Genomic DNA, 21046 nt, shown 5'->3' with positions numbered 1-21046 from the left:
CTGAAGGAAATTACTTCCTTAAAATGCTTCTGAATTTCTCTCCAATTGAAGCATAAGAACATCTTCTCCCCACACATAATAGAATTAATTTTTAAAAGCATCATTTTCTACAAGCAGGTGCAAACACTCGTCTGCCCTCAGGGAAAGTCCAGCCAATGAGAGGTTATTCTGATGATGTAATGCTTGTTAACATACTATCTTACAGAAGGGATTGGGGAAGGTGCTTTTCATGGCATCAAACCTGAATTGAAATGAACACTTTCTCACATGACTAATTTTAGTTCATAAGCCATCTCTGCTACTTCATAAACACATTGCTTAGTACAGCCTTGAAATAGTTAGACAAAATTATTAAACCAGAAACTTTCTTTGGAGCATTGGCATCTGCACCCAACCACATTTGCCAATAATTATTCTCCATCTTTCTTGAGAATTCACTTATTTCCATATCCTTGAAGTGGAATACATTCACACTAGCCAGCAGCAGATAAACATATTTATTTCTCAAACAAAGATTCTTATGAAAATCAAGTAAAAAAAAAGACCTAATTTTTTAAAAATCAAATTCCCACTGCCTGCCTCTCATGGCAGTGTTACAACTTCATCTCCACATCTTTCTATTTTATTTCAAAGATAAAAAAAGTATTTGAAACAAGTACTTTAATAACCAGATATGCCACAGTGGTATCGTAATCTTCTGCCTGGAGAGTAATTTGTGGGGTTGATGCTTCACTAGATGCTTATGAATGTACAGAGAAGCCCTAGACCAGTCATACAAACAGAGCTATTGCTGTTTTTCATAATCTAACTCTATGAAAAGTGATAATCAGTACCAGATAAATATCTGTTGGTGTTCCATCAGTAAAATATGCAAAAATGCAGACACCAAGCTAAAAATTCAAGCTAGTTGTAATGCTTACAACAGCTCATTCCCATTCCCTCTTCCTCTACCCCAAACCTCAATTTTTGAGAGAAAGATCGCAATAGTGAGCATGTTGTGAAAAACATAATTTGGAAGAGGAGAATTATGATACCTGAGCAAACCAGTAGTTTATCTGATCTGACGCTCAGGAAGAAAGCAACTCACACTGCTAAGCCAGTTGGGTAATTTAAAGTGGAGGATATCATTTAAGGATGATGATCTAAGAGTTCTTGTAGTCAAAATGTAGAAAAAAATTCTATAATATAACTTTTTCCTCTATTTTGTTTCTCTTTTTGTCAGAATAGCTACCTAACCCTTTGAGAAAAACTGAGTTAATTTTTAGCTCATGAGTCTTTCTTGGGACCGTTCTACTTGTCATAATCATGCATTACAGTTACATGGGGGTGGGGTAGAATTATGGAATCATAGAATGGTTTAAACCTGGCTGTGAATAATCTCTCTACCGTATAGGAGAGTAGTAAATCACATTAACCACTTCATTGAGTCATACTTTCCTCATCTTTTAAAATGAGTAGTAATTACCATTGATTGTTAATGTAATGTAACGTTCTTAGCAAATAGTAGGCATTCGATTGATAGTAACTATGGTTATGACTGTTTTCCCACATACAAATAATATCCAAGCCACTTCACTTTCAAAGTTAACACCCAAATTATATAAAAATGAGTATATACCTTGAATAGATTTCCAGATATAAGCTCATTTTATTCCACCTTTTGATTATGAAATAAAACATTTTTCCATTGAAGATTTAGTTTGTACATGATTCTTAATTTACCATTATTATTCAGGAGTCGTTTATTTTTATGTGTTAAAATTTCAAAGTGCTTTACAAAATATGATTTTTTATACTATCAGTGTCAATAGCGGCAGCAGTAATAGTAGTGGTATTGTGAAATTTGTAGAGGTAGCGCTTCTCTTGCTTGGGAAAAAGTACTGGAAGGTATTGCTCATGCCACCACATCACCTTGTTGAAAAGCAAAAATGCAATTCGCCAATTTCAAGCAAAACGAATAGGTTGAGTTTTTCAGTAAATCATCTTGAAATAAATTGTTTTGATATTACTTGAATCCAGTCAAAACACTGGCACATTTCTGAATATTGATTTATTTTAAATTTCATGTGCTATCTAATGTTCACTTTATCAAAATTTCACTGAATGTCTATCCTGTGCACGGAGAAGTTCTAAAGTTTAAAACCAACAAAATGAAGACTTGGTTTCTGCCTTCTAAGTACAGATTGCTGATTAAGGGATCAGGCTCACTACAATGTGTTAAGTACTATAATGGGGTTAAGGATGAAGTTACTGGAAACAAAGATGGTGCAACTTTGAATTTAATAATGGAGAAGTGAGTTTTTGTACTTTCCTGCAAAGAGACAAAATATTATTCCTTTGCTTTTCCTATGATTTAAAAAACATTTTGTTCTAAGGTGGTACTCCACTTCAAATAAGGTAAAGGTAAATTTACAAACCATTTGGATTAGTTTCCTAGGACCTGCAAATTACCACAAAGTAGGTGGCTTAAAATAAAGAAATTTATCTTCTCATAGTTTTGGAGGCTAAAAGTCAGAAATCAAGTCCTGTCAGCAGTACAATGCTCCATCCAAAGGCTGTATGAAAGAATCCTGCCTTGCCTCTTCTTTGCTTCTGGTGACTCCTGTCAATTCTTGGCATTCTTTGGCTTATAGCTGCATCACTTCAATCTCTGTCTCCATCTTCACATCACCCTATTTTCTCTGTCTCTTTGTGACCTCTTGTCTTCTTATAAGGACACCTGCCATTATTTAGGGCACACCCTAACCCAGTGTGGTCTCATCTTGATCCATCTTCAATTTAAATATATACACAAAGACCAGACTTCCAAATAAGACCACTTTCTGAGGCTCCAGGCAACATGCATTTGGGTGGGTGGGAGAGATACTCCCACCACATCTTTCAGGAAGGTAATATAAATTATAAAACAATGATACTTACAGTTTAGGAAATGTTTTTGGTTTTCATTCATTTAGAAGTATATTGGAATAAACTTCTAAAAAGGAATACACTTAAATAACATGGGATTAATAATGACAGATTATACATCAAAGAGCCATTGTGCTAACTTTTTACCACAAGAGCTATATAGAAAAATTTCGTTGTTCTTATTCACATATAAAGTTTTTTTTATTTATGCAAAGAAATACTAAACCAGGAAGCCAATGCACGGAGCCATTCATCTGTAGTAATATTCGCACGAAAATTGCTTGAAGTTCAGTATATTCACTGAATAAGAAGTCTACGTTGTTTGAACTATATGTGTATAAGCTTAGTAATTTATATATGTTCAATATTTTTTATATCCCATTGGAATACATTATCCACACATAAATGATGCTATTGTTATACCAGGGATATTCCAATTTAAAGGATGGATTGTGCTAAACTGTCTACATTCTGTCTCTACTTGATGATGACCAATATCATGAATTTTAGAACAAGCTCACTGGTATTATGGGTCAATCATGGGGTGTAGGTTCATCCTGTACAACTGAATAGCTGCAAGGAGGCTGAAGCTGTAGTCCTAGGTTCACTGTACTCTCTACCCACCTTCGATATCGCACACAGAAATGTTTAACTAAGTGTTTGTGTATGTGTGCGTATTATAGTTTTCTTTGTTCTAAAAAGGATTTGAAGCTGTTAGAATGATATGTTTTGAAAAATATGAAAAGCTCAGATGTATCTTAAAATGTGGAATACCTGTGCTTCCTCTATCAGCTGTTAGGAAGAAGGCCAGCTTTATCACTCCAGTTCCGGGAGGCGTGGGACCCGTGACAGTGGCAATGGTTCTGAAGAACACTCTTCTGGCAGCTAAGAAAAACATTTACTAGAGCGCACAAAAGAAAAGCAAACTGAAGTCATGCTATTTATTTATTGGACAAAGGGCAATCAGTTATATTTTATTACAAAGCTATTTATTTCTACATTGCATTTATTTTTTCATGTATGGAGTCACTGTTGATAAGATGATTCACATAAATGTATGCATTTCCTGCTAACAGAGTTTGAGTTTAAAAAAAAAAATCAGTTCCAGTGAAAACTCTGGTAACATTTATTTTGTGAATAGTAATTTTTGTTCATAATATTACAACAATAAAGGGCTCATGATAAATGAATATATTTTTGACAATCAAATATTGCACCATATGTTTTCAGTAAATTTTTTTAAGCCAAATGGGCACCCATGGAGAATATGACTTGTGTTTTGCCAAAAGCATGCTCAATTGTTAATACGTTTTCTGTTCTATGTAATATGCTGGAAAAGAACCTACTTAATAAAAAAAGAAAAAATATTGGAAATGAAATCTTGATCCCATGTATTTCCCAAAGGCAGCCCTGGAAGCCATACTAAAGGGAAATGATGCTCCATTGAAAGAAACAAAAATATTCATGGAAAGCAAAAAAAATGCAATGCTAGATAGAAATGTAATAGTTGCATCAAATTTAAATGACTACTTGACATATAGAAAATATATGAAGTATGTATTAGGATAGCATGTTATTTCTTCCTTCTTCCAGAAAAAAAGTATTTGGACTGTACATTCATTGAGAATAATGGGAAATCCAAAAATAAATAAACAAACTAAAGCAAACAAAACTAAGATTGTCTTTCCCTACAAATATCAGATAAATGTAATATAATGTGAGCCAGACCATCATTAAAGTACAACAACAATTATGTTTGTTTGCAAATTCAGAAATCCAACAGGAAAATATGACACTTTCAAAATGCCAAAGCTAAACCTGCAGATACGACTCAAAATCTACTACTTTGTATGCCAACAGTTCTTTCCTCTTTTGTTATGGCATTGGGTTCACAAAACAGATGCGATGTTTCTGAACACAATTTAAGTTAGGAAACACCTGAAGACCATTTTGAGATTTGTTAGCCGCATAATTGATAATTGTGTTTTCATGCCCAAATCCTGGTATTAATATGTACCAATAACAATTCTTAATCAATGCATTAGTCCTTATTACGTATACTCTTGATCATTTGTGTGAAAATAGACTAGATGTTTACAATTAATAACATTTCAACTATATAATAAAATCAATTTGAAAACAGAATAGGTGTCTTCTTTTTTCTTAAGAAAATTATTTCCTTGTTCAGATGTTTGTTTCCCATTTCCTTACAGCATGCTGGGGAAATGTACAATTTCCTATAACATGAAGTTTCATAGTCTATTGCACCATTAGTCCAAGCCAGTCTTTGCCTGATATCATGACAGAAGTTTAAATTCAAAGCTTCCAAGCAAACATTTCAGAAAGTGCCTCTTTAACTTTTGCCTAAAGGATGAAAACTCCCCAAACAAACAAAACCACAAATACACATACATGAAAAGGGTAAAAACTGTACCTTGGTGGCATCTTCATGGTGCGGGAGGGGTTATTTTGGAAATTTTGTACCCCTTTGGCTAGGCTAAAATTCAGAAGTCAGCCTTCCCAGAAACTATTTAAAACACATATGAGAGAGTAAGGAGGTTCATTGGTACCATATTTTTATGGTTATTTTGGGTACATAAAAGGTAGATATATGATGAGTTTGTGGAAAAGCTTTGAAGAAGTAGGCTTCCTATTCCTACAAGTTGCTGCAAAAAAAGATCCTTAAGATTGGGTCCAATAATAGTAAAAAGATGTGAGAGGAAGAATGGGCCTAGCATATATGTACAAAAGCAAGGGTTGCAATCAGATTTAAATGATATACATTTAAACGGATACGAGAGGGAATAAATCAGGAGGCATTTAGATTATATTTAGTAAGTTATGAGATCTATAGTTAGAAGCTAGAGGAAGTTGTAAAAGGGAGCTGATTTTAGAGAAGAGGTAATACACTGGATCTAACATATGTTAAGTTTGAGGTGATGACATAATATATAAATATGAGTCCTGAAGTAATACCTGCCTGAGAAGAGGAAAATAATTAATGGTAAGTGAGGTAAATTTAGTATCATCAGCATACATAACCACTAAATTACCCTACTTTTTACCATTATACATACCCTGTGTCTTCCTGCACTTGTTCAATTGTAACAGCTATCATAAATTGAGCAACTAACATGCTTTGCTTTTTAAAATATCTTAGCTTCTAATTGACAGTGTCTATTTGAGACATAAGGAATCCTCTCCCTTATCACCATATGCCTAAATCGTACTTGTAAGTTAAGATTCACTTCAAATGAAATCTGTCCATGAAAAATGCCATAAGAGTTAGAGCCAAAGAGCATGCTGACCCCATCCCCATATTCTCATACTTTCATGGCTGTTATCACTCTCTATCAAGTAACATAGTTATGTATGTACTTTCTCTAGAATTCTGTATGTACTTTCTCTAGCTCCCTTAAGTTCCTTGAAGTCAGAATCCATGCACTTGCAAACATCACCGTATATATCCTAGTGCCATGAATGTAGAAAGCATTCAGTATTTTACAGAATGAACAAATAAATGAATGGCAACTGAATTCATTAGAATTATAGAATGAATTTAGAGAGAGCTATGTGGTAGCCAGATAACCATTTCCTGCACAGTGGCAACAAAAAAAAAAAGGAAAGGGAAAGGAAGGGAAGGGAAGGAAAGGACAAGACAAGACAAAGCATAAACTGGCTTTTGCATATGACTAGACAAGAGAAGATGAGTAAGGAAAAAAGACAAAAAAGGGGAAAATATTAGTGGAGAGTCACAGCTGTGACTTTCTCACTGTACCCTACTGTAATGTATATCAAGAATTAATTAAGATATCAGCAAGTCTTCTTACAATACCCATTTCCCCCAGTCATCAGGACTGGGAAGGATAGTGACAGGTTGAAGAAGTAAAGGTACTAGACTCTGGGACTCAACTCTCTCTTCTCTTCCTTCCTCCCTCCTTCACAGCTGCTAATGTCTCTCCAGTTGCTAAGCTAACTAGGATTCATCAGTAGGGGCCCCAGAGGAAAAGAGAAATACGGGATGACTTAGAGTTGTTTCCTGGTATAGACCTTACGCTAACATAATAAACTTATACTACTTATCTGGCCCAATTCACCAAAATGGGAGAACATCTAGAGGAGCAGCATCTAGAGAAACAATAAGGAGAGGCAACTCCTTATTAAAAATAAGGAGTGTAAGTGCATGCCATACCTCCCGGGAATCTTCAGCATTTTCTAACTCAATAATGCTTGGAGGCCGTTAAAGTCAGATAGGGGGCCCCAGCATCTGAAAATTACAGTTAACAACAACCACAAAAATTAATGGAGAATTTAGAAAAGTAGATGCAATTCACAGAACCAAATGCTTTAGAAAGGAGACTAAGGAACAATGTTGTTGGCTTTGGTCAGAAAGAGGGCTTTGGTAAACTTTGAGAGAATAGTTTTAGTTGGGTAGTAAGAATAGAAGTAGGAAAAATGATTGTTAGAAATTATAGAAGAAAGAAATTTGTAGAGGGCAAGAATATCCCTAAAGAGTGAAGCATTTGACAGTAAAAGAAAAAAAAGAAAGAAATTGAATGGCTACTAAAGTAAATATAAGGTCAAAAGCAAAGGCATAGACTGACTCTTTTTGGTCTGCCCCGCCCCCGCCACACACACACACACTCGCACACACACACACACACACACACAATCTGCCATAACACAGGTTGGAAGAACACTGCTGCCAGTCTTGGATTAGCTACTCTGTGATATAGAAAATAAATATAAGGCATGGTTTCTGCCCTCAAACAGCTTAGGTGAGGGAATAAAGTAAATGAATTCAAGATTGATAAAAAGCTAAATCATGTGGTACCTATTAAAAGGAATAGAAAACAAAAAAGATAAGAGGGGCAGTATCACTGAAGGAGAGGAGACATTACAAATACCAAGAGAATGGTCAGAGGAGGGGAGGAGATAGTTCAGAATAAAGAGAATCTGGATGGAAGGATGATATAGAATTGCAAGCCTTCTATTTTTGTTTATAATGATGTTCAACTTTGCCTTAACTTTTTCTCTAAAAAGATTCTAAACTGATATGAGTTCAAGGTTTTATTATTTGTTTGTTTGTTTGTTTTGACATGGGCAGGCTCTGGGAATCGAACCCGGGTCTCCGCATGGCAGGTGAGAACTCTGCCTGCTGAGCCACCGTTGCCCACCCAGTTCAAGGTATTTATAGGCCCCAATGACTTGTTTAGCTCTGTGTTCTTATCACCTCATATAAGAATTATTCTATATTTTTCTAAGTGATTATAGATAGGGAGAATGGTTAGATTTCAATAATCAAAATTCACATACATCGAGCCCAAATATAGCTGCACAGTTTCTGTCAACTAACGTAATTTCTGCTTTAAATCTTTTATGAATGGGGAAAATAATTTAATTGCAGCAGTTGAAAAGACTATTTAACAGCCAATAGTAGAAATGTGAGAAGGGCAAAGGAAGGCCCTCCTAATTAGAATCTTCTGTGGGATGGGCCATAGACTCTACATGGAGCAATGTCTTGGACCTGGGATTATGTGTCTGATGGTCTGACTTCATTACATTAGTCAACAAGACTAAATCCTGCTTGCAAATGGCAAATCCTCATTTCCCAGAGAGAACATGATTTTATGACGCAGCTCAGTTTTCCTCAGCTTTTAAGGACTGAATCTTTCTAAAAACACCTGGCAGTCTAATAAACTGGAAGTGATAATGGTAAGTTCTTTAAGGACAGGAACTTCATCTGAGCCTTGTCTTATATATTCCACATCAATCATTTAAATTCATTATATGAATAAATGACTAGGTCTCCCATCTCACGATCAGGTGTGGCATCTCTTGATGACAAATGCTATGTGAGATGCAGGAAGAAAAGGACTGCTTAATAAGGGCTCCCCACTTCTCTTAGTCCAGATGTCTGAGAAAGCCACAGTTCATTTAATATTTAGTTTCTCATGAAAAGGACAATTTAAAACATGGTTTTAGGAGATAATTAAGGAACTCCCTGTGAGATCAGAGCACAATCGCTTAATTCTTTTGAGCCTCCATTCCTCATTTGTCATTGTTTATTTGTCATTTGTTTATTCATTTATTCATGCAAGAGATTTATTGGGGATATACTGTATGTTAGGCACTGAATTTGTTTGGACTAATTACTGAGGTTAGACTTGAGATAGCACACATGAAAACCCTTTGTAAGATGTGAAACATTATGCAAGAACCAACTAATAGTTATTACAAAGTTGACTGCTGCACTCCCATTTATCAGTCTTAGGAATAAAGATATTTAATGTCAGTACAAGCATCTCCCTCCAGAAACTGCAAAAGGAGTTGTGACAATTCATTTAATCCTTGTGGTGATTTATTTAATCCTTTTTAAATTCTAGTCAATGGTGCAAAAGAGAATTTTTTTTTATAATTCAAATATTATTTGCTTGGGAAAAATATTATCCAAAACTTGCCTGATTAATAAATGGTTTAAGAATACTCACATTTTGAAGAAGCAAAGTAGCATCATATAGAACATTAGCAATGACCTAGCAAAACTAAAAGCAGCTGCAAAAAGCAAGTTGTCGTCTTAGGTCTACAGAAATAATTCCTATAGAGATGTGCACCTTAGAAATAATATTGAAAGTTATTTTTTCCTGTTCTGTGCATGTGTCACATGTGGAAACCTACCAGAAAGTTTCCAAACTCTAAAATCTTAAGACCATGACATTGAGAAAATTAATATTAGTGTATAATTAAGTTTGAGAAACTTCATTAAACTGCTAGAACATTAAAAGGATATTCTTTTGGTAATGTATACCTGATTTTTTAAAAAGGAATAAATTATTTTAAGGGAAAAACCAAGAGATACAAAATCTGTTTTGCCAAAATGCAAAAACTATGGGCTCATGAAAATGAGCCAATGCTATATATTCAATTAACTTTAAAATGATGACTCCTCTGATAAAAGATTGCTCAAGTTATAATGAGTTCAACAAGCTGATTCTTGTGTGATTTCTAAAGCCAAATTCACATTTGCATAGCAAAGGGATCCTTCTGATAAATCTAGTTTTCTAAGTGGACATGATGCAAATGATAACCTATCTTGATTTTAGCAGGTTTTCAAGGTACGGGAAATAAAAGCAAATGAAATTCCTAGTAGAAGGTACAACACTTCAACAAAATATATTTGTTTGCAATGATTTAGGGCAAGCAAAAACTATGGGATGCTCTTTTAGTCGATAAAAAGTAATAGTAGTAGTTTGATATTTTGGCCTTTCAAATGGCACTTTAATAATTATAACTAGATAAACATTGGAAAAACTTTTAATGTTATGTTACTTCCTATTCATTGGATATCAAAAACCCATATTCACATGTCATTTTAATTTTATTTCAAAAGAGAATTTAGATCTAATCATATTTGGGTATTTTTTTTTGTTTCATTTTGTTTTTTGGTATTTATGCTTCTCTCTAATCTGACCATTGGGGCACAGATAAAAGCACTGTCGTTCCCCAAACTTGGTAGCATATTCCATTTACTCAAGAAAAGATTAAATGACAAAGTAGCATAAAGGCAAATGTTATACTATAAAAACAATTATATTTACCTGATACATAGTAGTAAAACTAAGTAGCAAAAATTAAAATGGATTATTAAGCCTCTTTGTTTTTAGACAAGTTTAGTGTTCTCTGCAACTAGATTGCAAAACTGCTTGATTTGCAAAAGGGGTCATAGTCTGTAATGAAAGTTAGTATAACTGATTCCAGTTTCAAGATTATTTCTTTAATTAAAAAGTCATGGAGCAGGCCACGGTGGCTCAGCAGGCAGAGTTCTTGCCTGCCACGCCGGGGACCTGGGTTCAATTCCTGATGCCTGCCCATGCAAAAAAAAAGAAAAAATTAAAAGCTTATGCTGTTTCCTGGTTTACCAATAACAATATTCATCTTTATTGGAAACCTAAATAGGTCTCTAGCATCTTTTGGACTGGTAAAGTTCTGTTCACACCAATGGGGTCTTGCCGGAATTCAGATCCTTTTTTGTTGTTCTAAGTACTTTCACGTATGTGATTATGCCCACAGGTAACAGGAAACCAGTGCTTCAAACGAAAACGTGATCACATTGCTAGATAACCCTGGTATCCTGGACAAGCATGTGAGTGCCTGGAGGCTTTATGCTGCTGCCAGAAGAACATATTTTTTTTAATTGGTAAGAACTGCCACATGACGCTTCATGAAATTTAAATGCGAGAAAGACTCAGAGAGCTCAATAAAAACCTTCCACCCGTCAGTCTAGGAGGAAAAGAGAAACACTGTTGATCAACTGCAGGAAATGGCTTTTGGAGTTCCTGTATCTGTTTATCTTTTATTCAATGGTATGTAATTTCCTCTTTTGTTTGGTTAACTCTGTATCAGTGGGAAATGTGAAAGAATTTATTTGTATTTGCTCTAAATCAGAGACAAGGTGGCTTCCAGTAGTTTTTCAGGACAAAGATCAGAGTAGGGACTCTCAGGATTCACTGTTTCTTATATAAGTATGTTCTTCTCCAGATGTGTTCTGATACCTCTTTATTGAAGCTTCTAAAATGTTTGCTTTGTACAATTTAAAAATAGTTGAGACATTTAACTACTGTACAATAGTGCCCTTATGATTGATTTAGAATATAAATGTATTCAACTCTCTCTTAAAAAATAAATGTTTCTATTTTCTACAATTATAATGTAGTCAACAAGAAACAGTGGGGAAATTGCCCTAATCGGGCTATGGGTTTCAACTGTAAATGAATTACAAATAGAACAGAAATAGGAATAAACAGGATAAGAATAACTTTCCATCTTTTGCTTGTATAGAAGAAGGCTCATTTGTTTAAAATGTCTTTTTCCCCTTTTAATATAGCAATGATGGCATTTGCTGAAGAGGCAGCATTTACTGTAACACCTCCAATCACAGCCCAACAAAGTAACTGGACAGTTAACAAAACAGAAGGTATTTTCTTTGCAGTTTTTGATATTTAAATGATTATTTTTAACTTTTGAAAATGGATGGTTATGATTCTCACACAACATTGCCTCCTGATGTAAAGATTAGTGATCTTATCCAGGACAGGAAAATACCAGCTCTCATTTTCAGACAGGCAAATAAAAGAAGATCAAATAAATTATTTTGTTTCTGAATATGAATGCTAGCAACATTTAGGTGTCCCTCATTTTAAATAATAATAATATATCATTTTAAATTTCATGAGATTTACTTAAAATATTTTACCAACTTAATATTTTTAATATCTGTCAACTTGCAAAACAAAATCAGTGTGGGTTTTAGAATAACTTCTTCACATCCTCTGAGCCTTTGAAAAAGGAGATATCCTCAGAAGAATGGGATAATACCGTAGAAATTTAAAGAACACTGGTTACTTAGAAGTAACTGACTTTGGAGTAGTCATGCCCACCATCACCTTTTCTTCCTCAATGGTGAACTGTAAATAAAATGCTCCAAATGACAGGGAATAAAAATATAAAAAAGAGATCAAATACATTATTTTTATATTTTTCCTTTGTTTTCTCTTAAAGAACTTGTATTTAATTTTTTTACTTTTTACTTAATTTTAAAATTTGAATTTACCATCCATGAAAGTGTCTCATTAGTTATAACTATATTCTTTTTAGTGTAAAGATGAGACTTTGCAGCATACTGTTTCTTTGGAATTAGCTCACTTCTTTCACTGCTCATGTATTCTAGCAAATCCTGATTCAAGCTTAGTTTATTAAACATGAAATAGTATAGTCTTGAAGTAGGAAGAACTTAGCTCAATTTATAATAATAAATTCTCACTGTCTCAGAATTCATTATTAAATTGAGAAAAGAAATACACCACACAATATTTAACAAAATGTTTTTAAGGTAAAATGTTTTCTCTTGTCTTGCAAGCCAAAATGAAGTGACAAAACACAGTACCTTCATAACTTAGTATCAGAAGATTTAATATCTGCAATTGCTACTTTTTTTCTAAATACAAATATGCAGTATTTTTTAAATCTGATTAGCATGCCAATATGGTGTAGCATGATAAACAAAGATGAGGTGTTATGTTTATTCATAACAATGACAAAGTAAAATACCAATTGTTCTGCTTCTGAAAAAATTTTCAAGCATCGGTAACTAATTAGAATAACTCCAAAAGGGCTCAATTGTGTGGGTCTTACTGAAGAGTCATTTGCACTGCATAAACCCCAGGATGTTATCAGTATATGTCTTTAGTACATTAGAGAACCAGGAATAAGCATTATGAAACACAAACGTTTTGCCTTCTAAAGGGAGGCTACCTATAGGGAGTCTCTGGACACTTGGCTACAAAAACATTTTCTCAGCGAGGCTATTAGCTTACTCATTTATTTCTGTCTGCTCCACACAGGACAGGTCCATCCCTGGGATTTCCATCTCTCTTTCAGAGTGCTATTACGGATGGAAATCCCAGCTAGACTGGAAATGAAAGGAAGGGAGTGGAAGCAAGCCAGGCAATTCAAAGAAGACACAGTAGCCAAAGAGAATTTAGTCAGCAAGTCCAACAATTTCATTGTGTGGATGCAAGATCTGAGGCTTCATGCAGTTAAGATACGTGGCCCAATATCACTTACATAATAACAGAGCTAGCACTGAAAATCCAAGCTTTCTAATTCCAAGACCATGGCTTTTTTAATCTTTCGCACACCTCTCAACTGCGTAAAATGCCTGCTTAATATACAAAGGTGTTGTCATTAAACTAGGTTAAGCCCCAGCCATGAGTTGTTTCTGGCTTCTCATATAGGTCACAACAGAACCTCTTCTGAAATTACTGAGGGAAAACACCCCCCTTTCAATTAGCTACTTCTGGCCATGTACATAAAGGGAAGAGGAGATTCTCACCTTAATCTTCTCTGGGGGGCGGGGGGTGGGGTAGTGAAATCACATTCGTGACCTCATAAGTGTCTTCCTAAGTGCTGACCTCATTTGTAAAAGAGGAAAATGAAAAGTTTATGAGATCTTTTACATTTATTAGTAATCAGGCACACATTTGTGAAGCATTGCTCATAATAACCCTTAAGACTAGAATCAATGCTGCCACCTTTTGGCAAACTTGCATCTATGACTTATATAGCTTCTAAAGAATGGAACAATCATCAATCTACCTCCACCCCGTAATTAATTAATGGCATATCTGAATGGTATTTGCCCCACCCCTGTGAATAAAATCTGCCAAGGGAATCAAAAGTTCAAAGGACAGAGCACCCAAACAACATTCTTTAAGGAAAAGGTCTCTTTAAACATATATTTTAAACATCTACTATAAACATATGATCCATTTCATCTGCTATCTGATATTATCTCCTTTCCTAGCTGACTTTACAGAAGAACCCAGAGCCTTGAAGTTCTCACATCCTTGTCTGGAAGACCACAATAGTTTTTGCATCAATGGTGTTTGTGTGTTCCACCATGAGCTGGAGAAAGTGATCTGCAGGTAAATTGCAAAGAACTTCTCAAGTCCCAGAGACAAGAGAAGGTGAATTTTATGCCTCTGGTATTTCACGCAGTACATTTCCAACTTCTGTTTCATCTAGCAAAAAGGGCGCATGATTGGAACATGATTCACCAAGGTTTTTTGTATTTGGATTTCTAAGGAGTCTTTTTCTAAGCCACCTAATTCTCCTTACTCAAAAGCATAGTTCCCACACCAGCAGCACCTATGTAACCTGGAAACTTGTTAGAAATGCAGAATTTCAGGTTCCACCCCATATCTACTGATTCAGAGTCTGCATATTAACAATATGCTCAGGTGATTAACACGCCCCTTACAATATTAAACATTTAAAGTATTAACACAAAATTCCCCTCTAAGATAGTTAGGAACAAATGTTTTGTTCTGTTCACCAGTATACTGGACTCGCAATTCTATCACCAGAGGATCAGTCTTGTGTCCATGACTAACTTACAGTGTAACCATAGCTCACTAAACTCCTCTAAGTCTCAGTTTTTGCACTTGTATTCTGAATTATAGGATGAAGTGAAACAGATTTTGGCAAAACACTTGTGGACTATAAAATTTTAGAACAGCATAAGATACTATTTTTATGGCCATTGATTTGCTCGGTTTCCTCCCGTGGAAGAGCACACCAAGGATTTCCTAGACTAATTCATGCACCCACACGCCTTTTCGCCCCCAGTCAGGGAGACTGCATTATAAGGAGACTTAATGAAATGATTATTATAAAATATAGAACTACTCCATTACCTTTATCAGACTGAATTTCATTTGATATTAAATTACTTACTTTCCATTGAAAATTTTTTTCATTCTTTGAAACTGGTCATTTCTTCGTACTTCTATCATCATAGGTTTTTAAATTATACATTTTTTTCTTTTTTTAAAAGGTGTTTTACTGGTTATACTGGAGAAAGGTGTGAGCACTTGACCTTAACTTCATATGCTGTGGATTCTTATGAAAAATACATTGCAATTGGGATTGGTGTTGGATTACTATTAAGTGGTTTTCTTGCTATTTTTTACTGCTACATAAGAAAGAGGTATGAAAAAGACAAAATATGAAGTTTACTCAGGCACTTGTTCATTTGAAATTTATTTATCGAGGCCTTCTAGTGTGCCAGGTATTGAAATTATAATATTGTGGTGAAAATGTAGCTGTAAATCTGGCAACTTTTTACACTATTATTTGTTTTGATGTCTTTTGTCATAAACCCAGAGAACTGATAAAATCTGTCTTTGGTAGCAACAGACAGTCCCAGTTTACAATTTCCATTCACATCTATCTCTGTCTTCCTACACCAAAGTTGTAAGTGAGCAGGACAGTAAGTCTCACAAGAGTAGGGGCTAAGTATATCTTATTCATAATTTTTATATTCAGTAACTAACTCAGTGCCTAACACATCATAGACACTCAGCAAATATTTGTTGAATGAACAATCCAAGAAATGGCTATTAAATGTTTGAAAATGTATGATGAACATGGGCCAATTTCTCCCCAGACATCAACTGGATTATATTCAGGAGATTCTGTCCACTGCTAAAAACCTAAGAAGTTGTACTTTATCTACTAAAAAATATAAACTACTTATATATTCATCCTAGTTTTTGCTATATTCATGCTAGCACTTTTCTCTTAAATCCATATAGCAAGAAATAAAGTTAGATACATTAATGAAAAAAATGCGAATACATTTCCCTTGTTCTACTCTATGAACTACATTGTCATATTTAAAATGACCAAGATCGCCTGTATAAAATAAGGAAAATTGTGTTTTGCTTAACATTTGCATTTTAGAGATAATCAAATCTATGTTTCATCATGATAGACTTTACTAGGAGATCAAGAAATGCAAGTAGATTGATGATAGATAGATGATAGATAGATGATAGATAGATGATAGATAGATAGATAGATAGAAAGTAGATAGATGATAGATAGATAGATAGATAGATAGATAGATAGATAGATAGATAGATAGAAAGTAGATAGATGATAGATAGATAGATAGATAGATAGATAGATAGAAAGTAGATAGATGATAGATAGATAGATAGATAGATAGATAGATAGATAGATAGATAGATAGATAGATAGAAAGTAGATAGATGATAGATAGATAGATAGATAGATAGATAGATAGATAGATAGATAAAAGGAAATGAGGCCTTTAATTTTAATAAGCCAGCTGTCTGAGGTCAGAATCTGAGATGGGGATTCTTATGCAAGTGACTGTTTTTCATGGAGTCCAACTCTGTGAGTGCTCTAAGGTGAAATCTATAAGGAAATAAGGAAAGTGAATAGAGCAGAAAAAACAGCTAAGCAGGATGTGTCTTTGACTCGGCCAGCCTCAGGCTGTTTCCACAGGAAGGTCTGGAGTGTAAATGGCATCACAGACTTGTCCCAGTGAGGCAAGGGGTCTGCTTTTAGTCCCCTGGATCAGTCAGTCGTGGGCTGCAAGATGTCCCTGGTGAGGTGGGTAGCAGTGACTTGTCATGTCCCAGGAATCTCCTGGCAGGGTGCTTCTCGTTGGCCAAGAGCAATTCTCTGGAGAAGGATGCTGCTGTGAGCCTGTCAACACCCAATTTAGAGGGGAATTGGGTGGGGCTCCGAGAGCAACTGCTGTGCCAGTACATTTACATAATCCACAATAGCCTTTAAACAGAAACCAAATTCATAAAGAAACCAATGCTGTCTTTCAGGTGTCTGAAACTGAAATCACCATACAATGTCTGTTCAGGAGGGAGGCCACTGTGAAGCCTTTGGAAGGAATTTTCATGGAGACATTTGTAAAATTTGATGGACCCAAAACTGAAATCTTGACTTGAAAAAAAGTTGGAAGTTGGGATCACAACGAAATGGGATGATAAAACTCAATGTTGATCTTTAGATTTTTGCAGTCGTTAAGGTACCATGGGAGTCAAGTGAACATGCTACAGGGACAAAGGTCAAGTTCATAGTCCTACTCTGGGTTTGCTGTTGCTGTGTGGCTATTGTTCTCACTGCAGAAGGACGGAGTTTCCTGCTTCCAATGTGAATGTCAGATGTGAACTTTCATGGGAATAGTTATCAACCGTGCGATAAGCCAAAGCAATGCCAAGCTTCAGTTCCTCATGTGCTTGTTAACAGCATTTTGGACCTATTAACAAGGCCTCTCTAAGTCTATTCAACTAGTCCCAAATATGCTGCTTTCACGATGTCTAAAAGAATACGATGTCAGCCTTTACAATGAATCCAGTGTTATAGCAACTCCAGTGAACCAAATACATGCCGGAAGTCTAATCCAGAGAGAAGAAAATGGACTGTCCAAGACAAACACAAATCGTATTCATCACTGTTCAGCTTTTACCTGTGAAATATGGAATAAACTGGAGTTTCTGAGGACTGAGAGATGATTGGATATCAAGCGCAGAGTAGACAAAACATTTCTATTTCTGAATGTATTATGAAACTTCGTTTTGGACTCATTAACCCCCTAATTCCTTAAAGCTTTTGTTCATCAGCTCCTACTGTTGTAAGTGGAATTACCTGGTGACCATCCATTTAGACCAAAATTCCAAAATTTCCCTAATGAATAAAAAGTCTAAAATTGGCCCTGAAATAGAAACTGAAGAACTGAACATAGGGATTTTTTTTTTCACCAGTCAACAGCATGTAGAAATTTTCTTTACCATTTCTGGCCACTTCAGAACAGATTTTGCACATAGGGAAAACAGATCAATGGAAGAAATAACTATCTGGGAATCAGGATACTTCCCTAATCATAGCTCTGCCATAGAATTCACTGTGCAGGCCTCTTAATTTCTTTGGGCTTTGCCTTCTTTTCCTACAAAGCCCTTCTTGCTTGAAAATTTGACAGAAAAACAGAGACATTTTCCTTTATCTGCCCTGAAGGTGAGATTATCCTAACACCCTCACCCTCATGCCCGCCTCTAAACCCCAAGCACACTGCTGTATATCATCTCATGTGTATATTTTAGTATTTATAAAATTCTAATTTAAGAATTTATTTTAAAAGTTAGTAAAAAATGAAATTAATAACATCTACCATTTTTCGTTTAGATTCAATATAAAACTAGGACTCACTAGAAATTTTTACTTCTCTACCCATTGTGGTACAAATAAGTAAAGAACTTCTGCTCATGAGATTGGTATAAAAACTGAATATCCTTACAAAACTTGTCTTTTGTAATTTTTACAGTTCTTTAATTCTTACAAAACCAGACAGTGGCAGTCTGGTAATGAGCCTTTCATTTATAGTCGGTGATGACCCATCATTCACTGTTGAAGCAAAACTTTGCATTCTGCTTTCCTCTGAGTAGAAGGTATTTTACTTGCCTCATGTTTTCATCAGAAGGATTTTAATGCAGATGCTTGGCGTGTCAGCACTTTCCACATGTCCCTACAGTGTGCAAAGGTTACATCACACCAAAGAGTGGGGAGGCGTAGGCTCCTCCCAGCGACTCCAGCGACCGCACCTAGAAGCTATGTTCTCCCTGAGCATTTCAAAAAGACATTAAAAAAAACAAACAAACAAAAAAACTGAGGCGAGTCCAGGAAGAAACAACAAAGCTTAATTAAAGCAATGGAGGCACTTTACGTTCTGAGGAAGGAAAGAGGAATTAATTCTATAGTCCGGAGAGGTGATGACAAAAGGGGAAGATGCTGTCTTTAAGTATATGTAAATTATAAGCATAATATAATTGAAATTAGAGCAGCATCAGAGAGAGAATTAAAACCTCCAGATTGCCAAACTAAAAAGTAAGTAAAAGCAAAAAACCAATAGAGATTCAATTATTTTTCATTTGTGGCACAGTATGAAGACAATGAAATCCACCCAGTAAAACTGTACAGAAACTAATCTGCAATGCAAAATTATCTTGTGATCCTATAACTCCTAGAGTAAATTTTGCAAGAAGGGATTCCTATGGTGCTAGAGTCACATTTGGCATTTATTTAAATGCATAAGGAGGACTTAAGTGGGAAAAAGGCATAAATGCAAGATGTTCTGAAAAACTTTTTATTTATTTATTTTTCTATGTGCAATAATACCCCGAGAAAATCTAACAGTGAACCGCTTGCATCGGAATTGTATCTTCAGCTATCAACCAGTGGATCTTTAGGTGGGGTGGCTTATTTAGGAAGGAAATAATGATGTCTCTCTGGCATCTTTGACTAAACCAAACTGGCCAATGTCTTCATCAGTTTCTTTCATCTCCCATTTTGTTTCCTCCCTTTATCTACCATTCGATTCTTTAGGACATTTTTTATTTTTGGACTGTGTAACACATTCTTAGGTCATCCATACTCACGGCTAGCCTCACTATTCAAAATTTTAGAGCATGATGCAGCTGAGAGAAAACACTAAAATCTCAGGCATTCCTGAGCCAGTAAATTTACTAAATGGGGATAATAATTGCTTGTCATTGTATCTTTTTTCCCAAATTAGCTTTTTGTATACTGTTTTCATAATGTCTGAAGTGGGAAAAAATATAACATAGTTCATTTTTTAGTGTTTCTGGCACAATAAAATCTAATCTTTTACTTTTGAAATGACTGTTTTGGTGACATCAAGATATCCATTCATTATATTTAATGGAAAATTTTTCTTAAGGAAAATACAAGGTGAACATCAGCAATTTAAGCTTTAGGATGTTGCAAGCCCATTTCTTCTCTGCAGAATGGCCCTGAGTAAGCCATCTAAATTCTCAGAATGCAACAGGCGCTCTGTAGTATGATATAAATATTGACATCTTGCAACCCACATTCATGGGATGGGTTGCCAGAAGCTCACTATTGCAAAATATCACTCTTTCTGCTTACATCACGGTTGCATGACATCATGATGCTAACATCTGCCAAGATGAACTGGAAGTGTTGAAATTTAATTTGTTTGACTCTGGCATTGCTAATCTGGGTGAGTCCACATTTCTGCCTAAACCTTTGGTGTAGCTTTATTCAGTAGCACATAAAGTAGCATATCTTCTAAGTTCAGCTCCAAAATTCTGTTATTATTCAATCAGCGCACAGTAGGAGGACAAGAGCCTAGAAGTTAATCTCCTAAGAAATAAAAGGCTAGGCTCACTGAGAAAATCCATGTAAATAAATGTGTTCAGTCATTATATTTCACTCCCTTGCCAAGGCTGAAAATGATGGATGTTCCAGATTGGGCAAAAAACACAGCTTTCAAAGAAATATCTCATAAATATTAGGAATGTGATTAAATGGAGCATTGAATTTTTTAGTCAGGTCTCATCTATAGACCTCATGACATTTCTTTGTAATTTTTATGTCTTAGATATTACAGGAGTATAAGTCATTTAGATTGAAATTTATATAGGACCACAGCAAAGCAGCTATCAAGCTTGCAATGTTTTAAATCTTTAAGAAGATTTTAATTAGGTCTCACTTCTCTCTGGAAAAATAATGGTATCTCAAGCTCTTTAAAACTGCATAAAAATATGATTCAGTATTAAGTCCATTCACAAATCAAGTTGAAGCAGAAGTACAATATAGCTACCATTTACAAGATTTACTATGTTTGAAGAACATTATTAGCATTATTTTAGTTCATTGACACCCACGTATAGTCAAGGCTTAGAAAAGGTAATGTAACACAGCTTTTATGTGGCAC

The 21046-nt window shown here is 35.1% G+C and overlaps 2 protein-coding genes across 5 annotated transcripts in view; both read left to right on the top strand.

Moving 5' to 3' along the window:
- MTHFD2L (methylenetetrahydrofolate dehydrogenase (NADP+ dependent) 2 like) overlaps positions 1-11081 on the top strand; it is a 154776-nt gene extending 143695 nt beyond the window's left edge. Inside the window, exon 8 of one of the 3 annotated variants that reach the window (XR_013168425.1) lies at positions 3700-3810. Coding sequence is in view for 2 of the 3 variants with exons in the window: in XM_077143171.1 (XP_076999286.1) it covers positions 3700-3812 (113 nt within the window). In the remaining variant the exon portion in view is untranslated. Of the gene's footprint in view, positions 1-3699; positions 5043-10977 lie in introns of those variants that run through there. The other 2 variants (XM_077143172.1, XM_077143171.1) reach the window with 2 other exon arrangements.
- A 92-nt stretch (positions 11082-11173) lies between these two features.
- Positions 11174-19929, top strand: EPGN (epithelial mitogen). 2 transcript variants are annotated; one of them, XM_077143174.1, is made up of 5 exons: positions 11174-11270; positions 11792-11881; positions 14270-14390; positions 15302-15454; positions 17115-19929. In XM_077143174.1, exons 1-5 carry the CDS (start codon positions 11228-11230, stop codon positions 17167-17169), a joined length of 462 nt encoding a protein of 153 aa, XP_076999289.1. In that variant the 5' UTR covers positions 11174-11227; the 3' UTR covers positions 17170-19929. The 2 variants fall into 2 exon arrangements, with proteins under 2 accessions (XP_076999289.1, XP_076999290.1); XM_077143175.1 differs by lacking the exon at positions 15302-15454.
- The last annotated feature ends 1117 nt before the right edge of the window (positions 19930-21046 follow it).

The sequence above is a fragment of the Tamandua tetradactyla genome, chromosome 24 (assembly GCF_023851605.1).
Source record: "Tamandua tetradactyla isolate mTamTet1 chromosome 24, mTamTet1.pri, whole genome shotgun sequence".
Lineage (NCBI taxonomy): Eukaryota > Metazoa > Chordata > Mammalia > Pilosa > Myrmecophagidae > Tamandua > Tamandua tetradactyla.
The sequence above is the reverse complement of the archived record's forward strand: the minus strand, read 5'-3'. Positions and strand labels throughout refer to the sequence as shown.

Coding starts and splice junctions, on each gene's coding strand:
- EPGN (XM_077143174.1), top strand. CDS start 11,228: ATGGCTTTTGGAGTTCCTGTATCTGTTTATCTTTTATTCAATG. Junction 11,271..11,791: donor TGTTTATCTTTTATTCAATG/GTATGTAATTTC, acceptor CTTTTAATATAG/CAATGATGGCATTTGCTGAA. Junction 11,882..14,269: donor GACAGTTAACAAAACAGAAG/GTATTTTCTTTG, acceptor CTCCTTTCCTAG/CTGACTTTACAGAAGAACCC.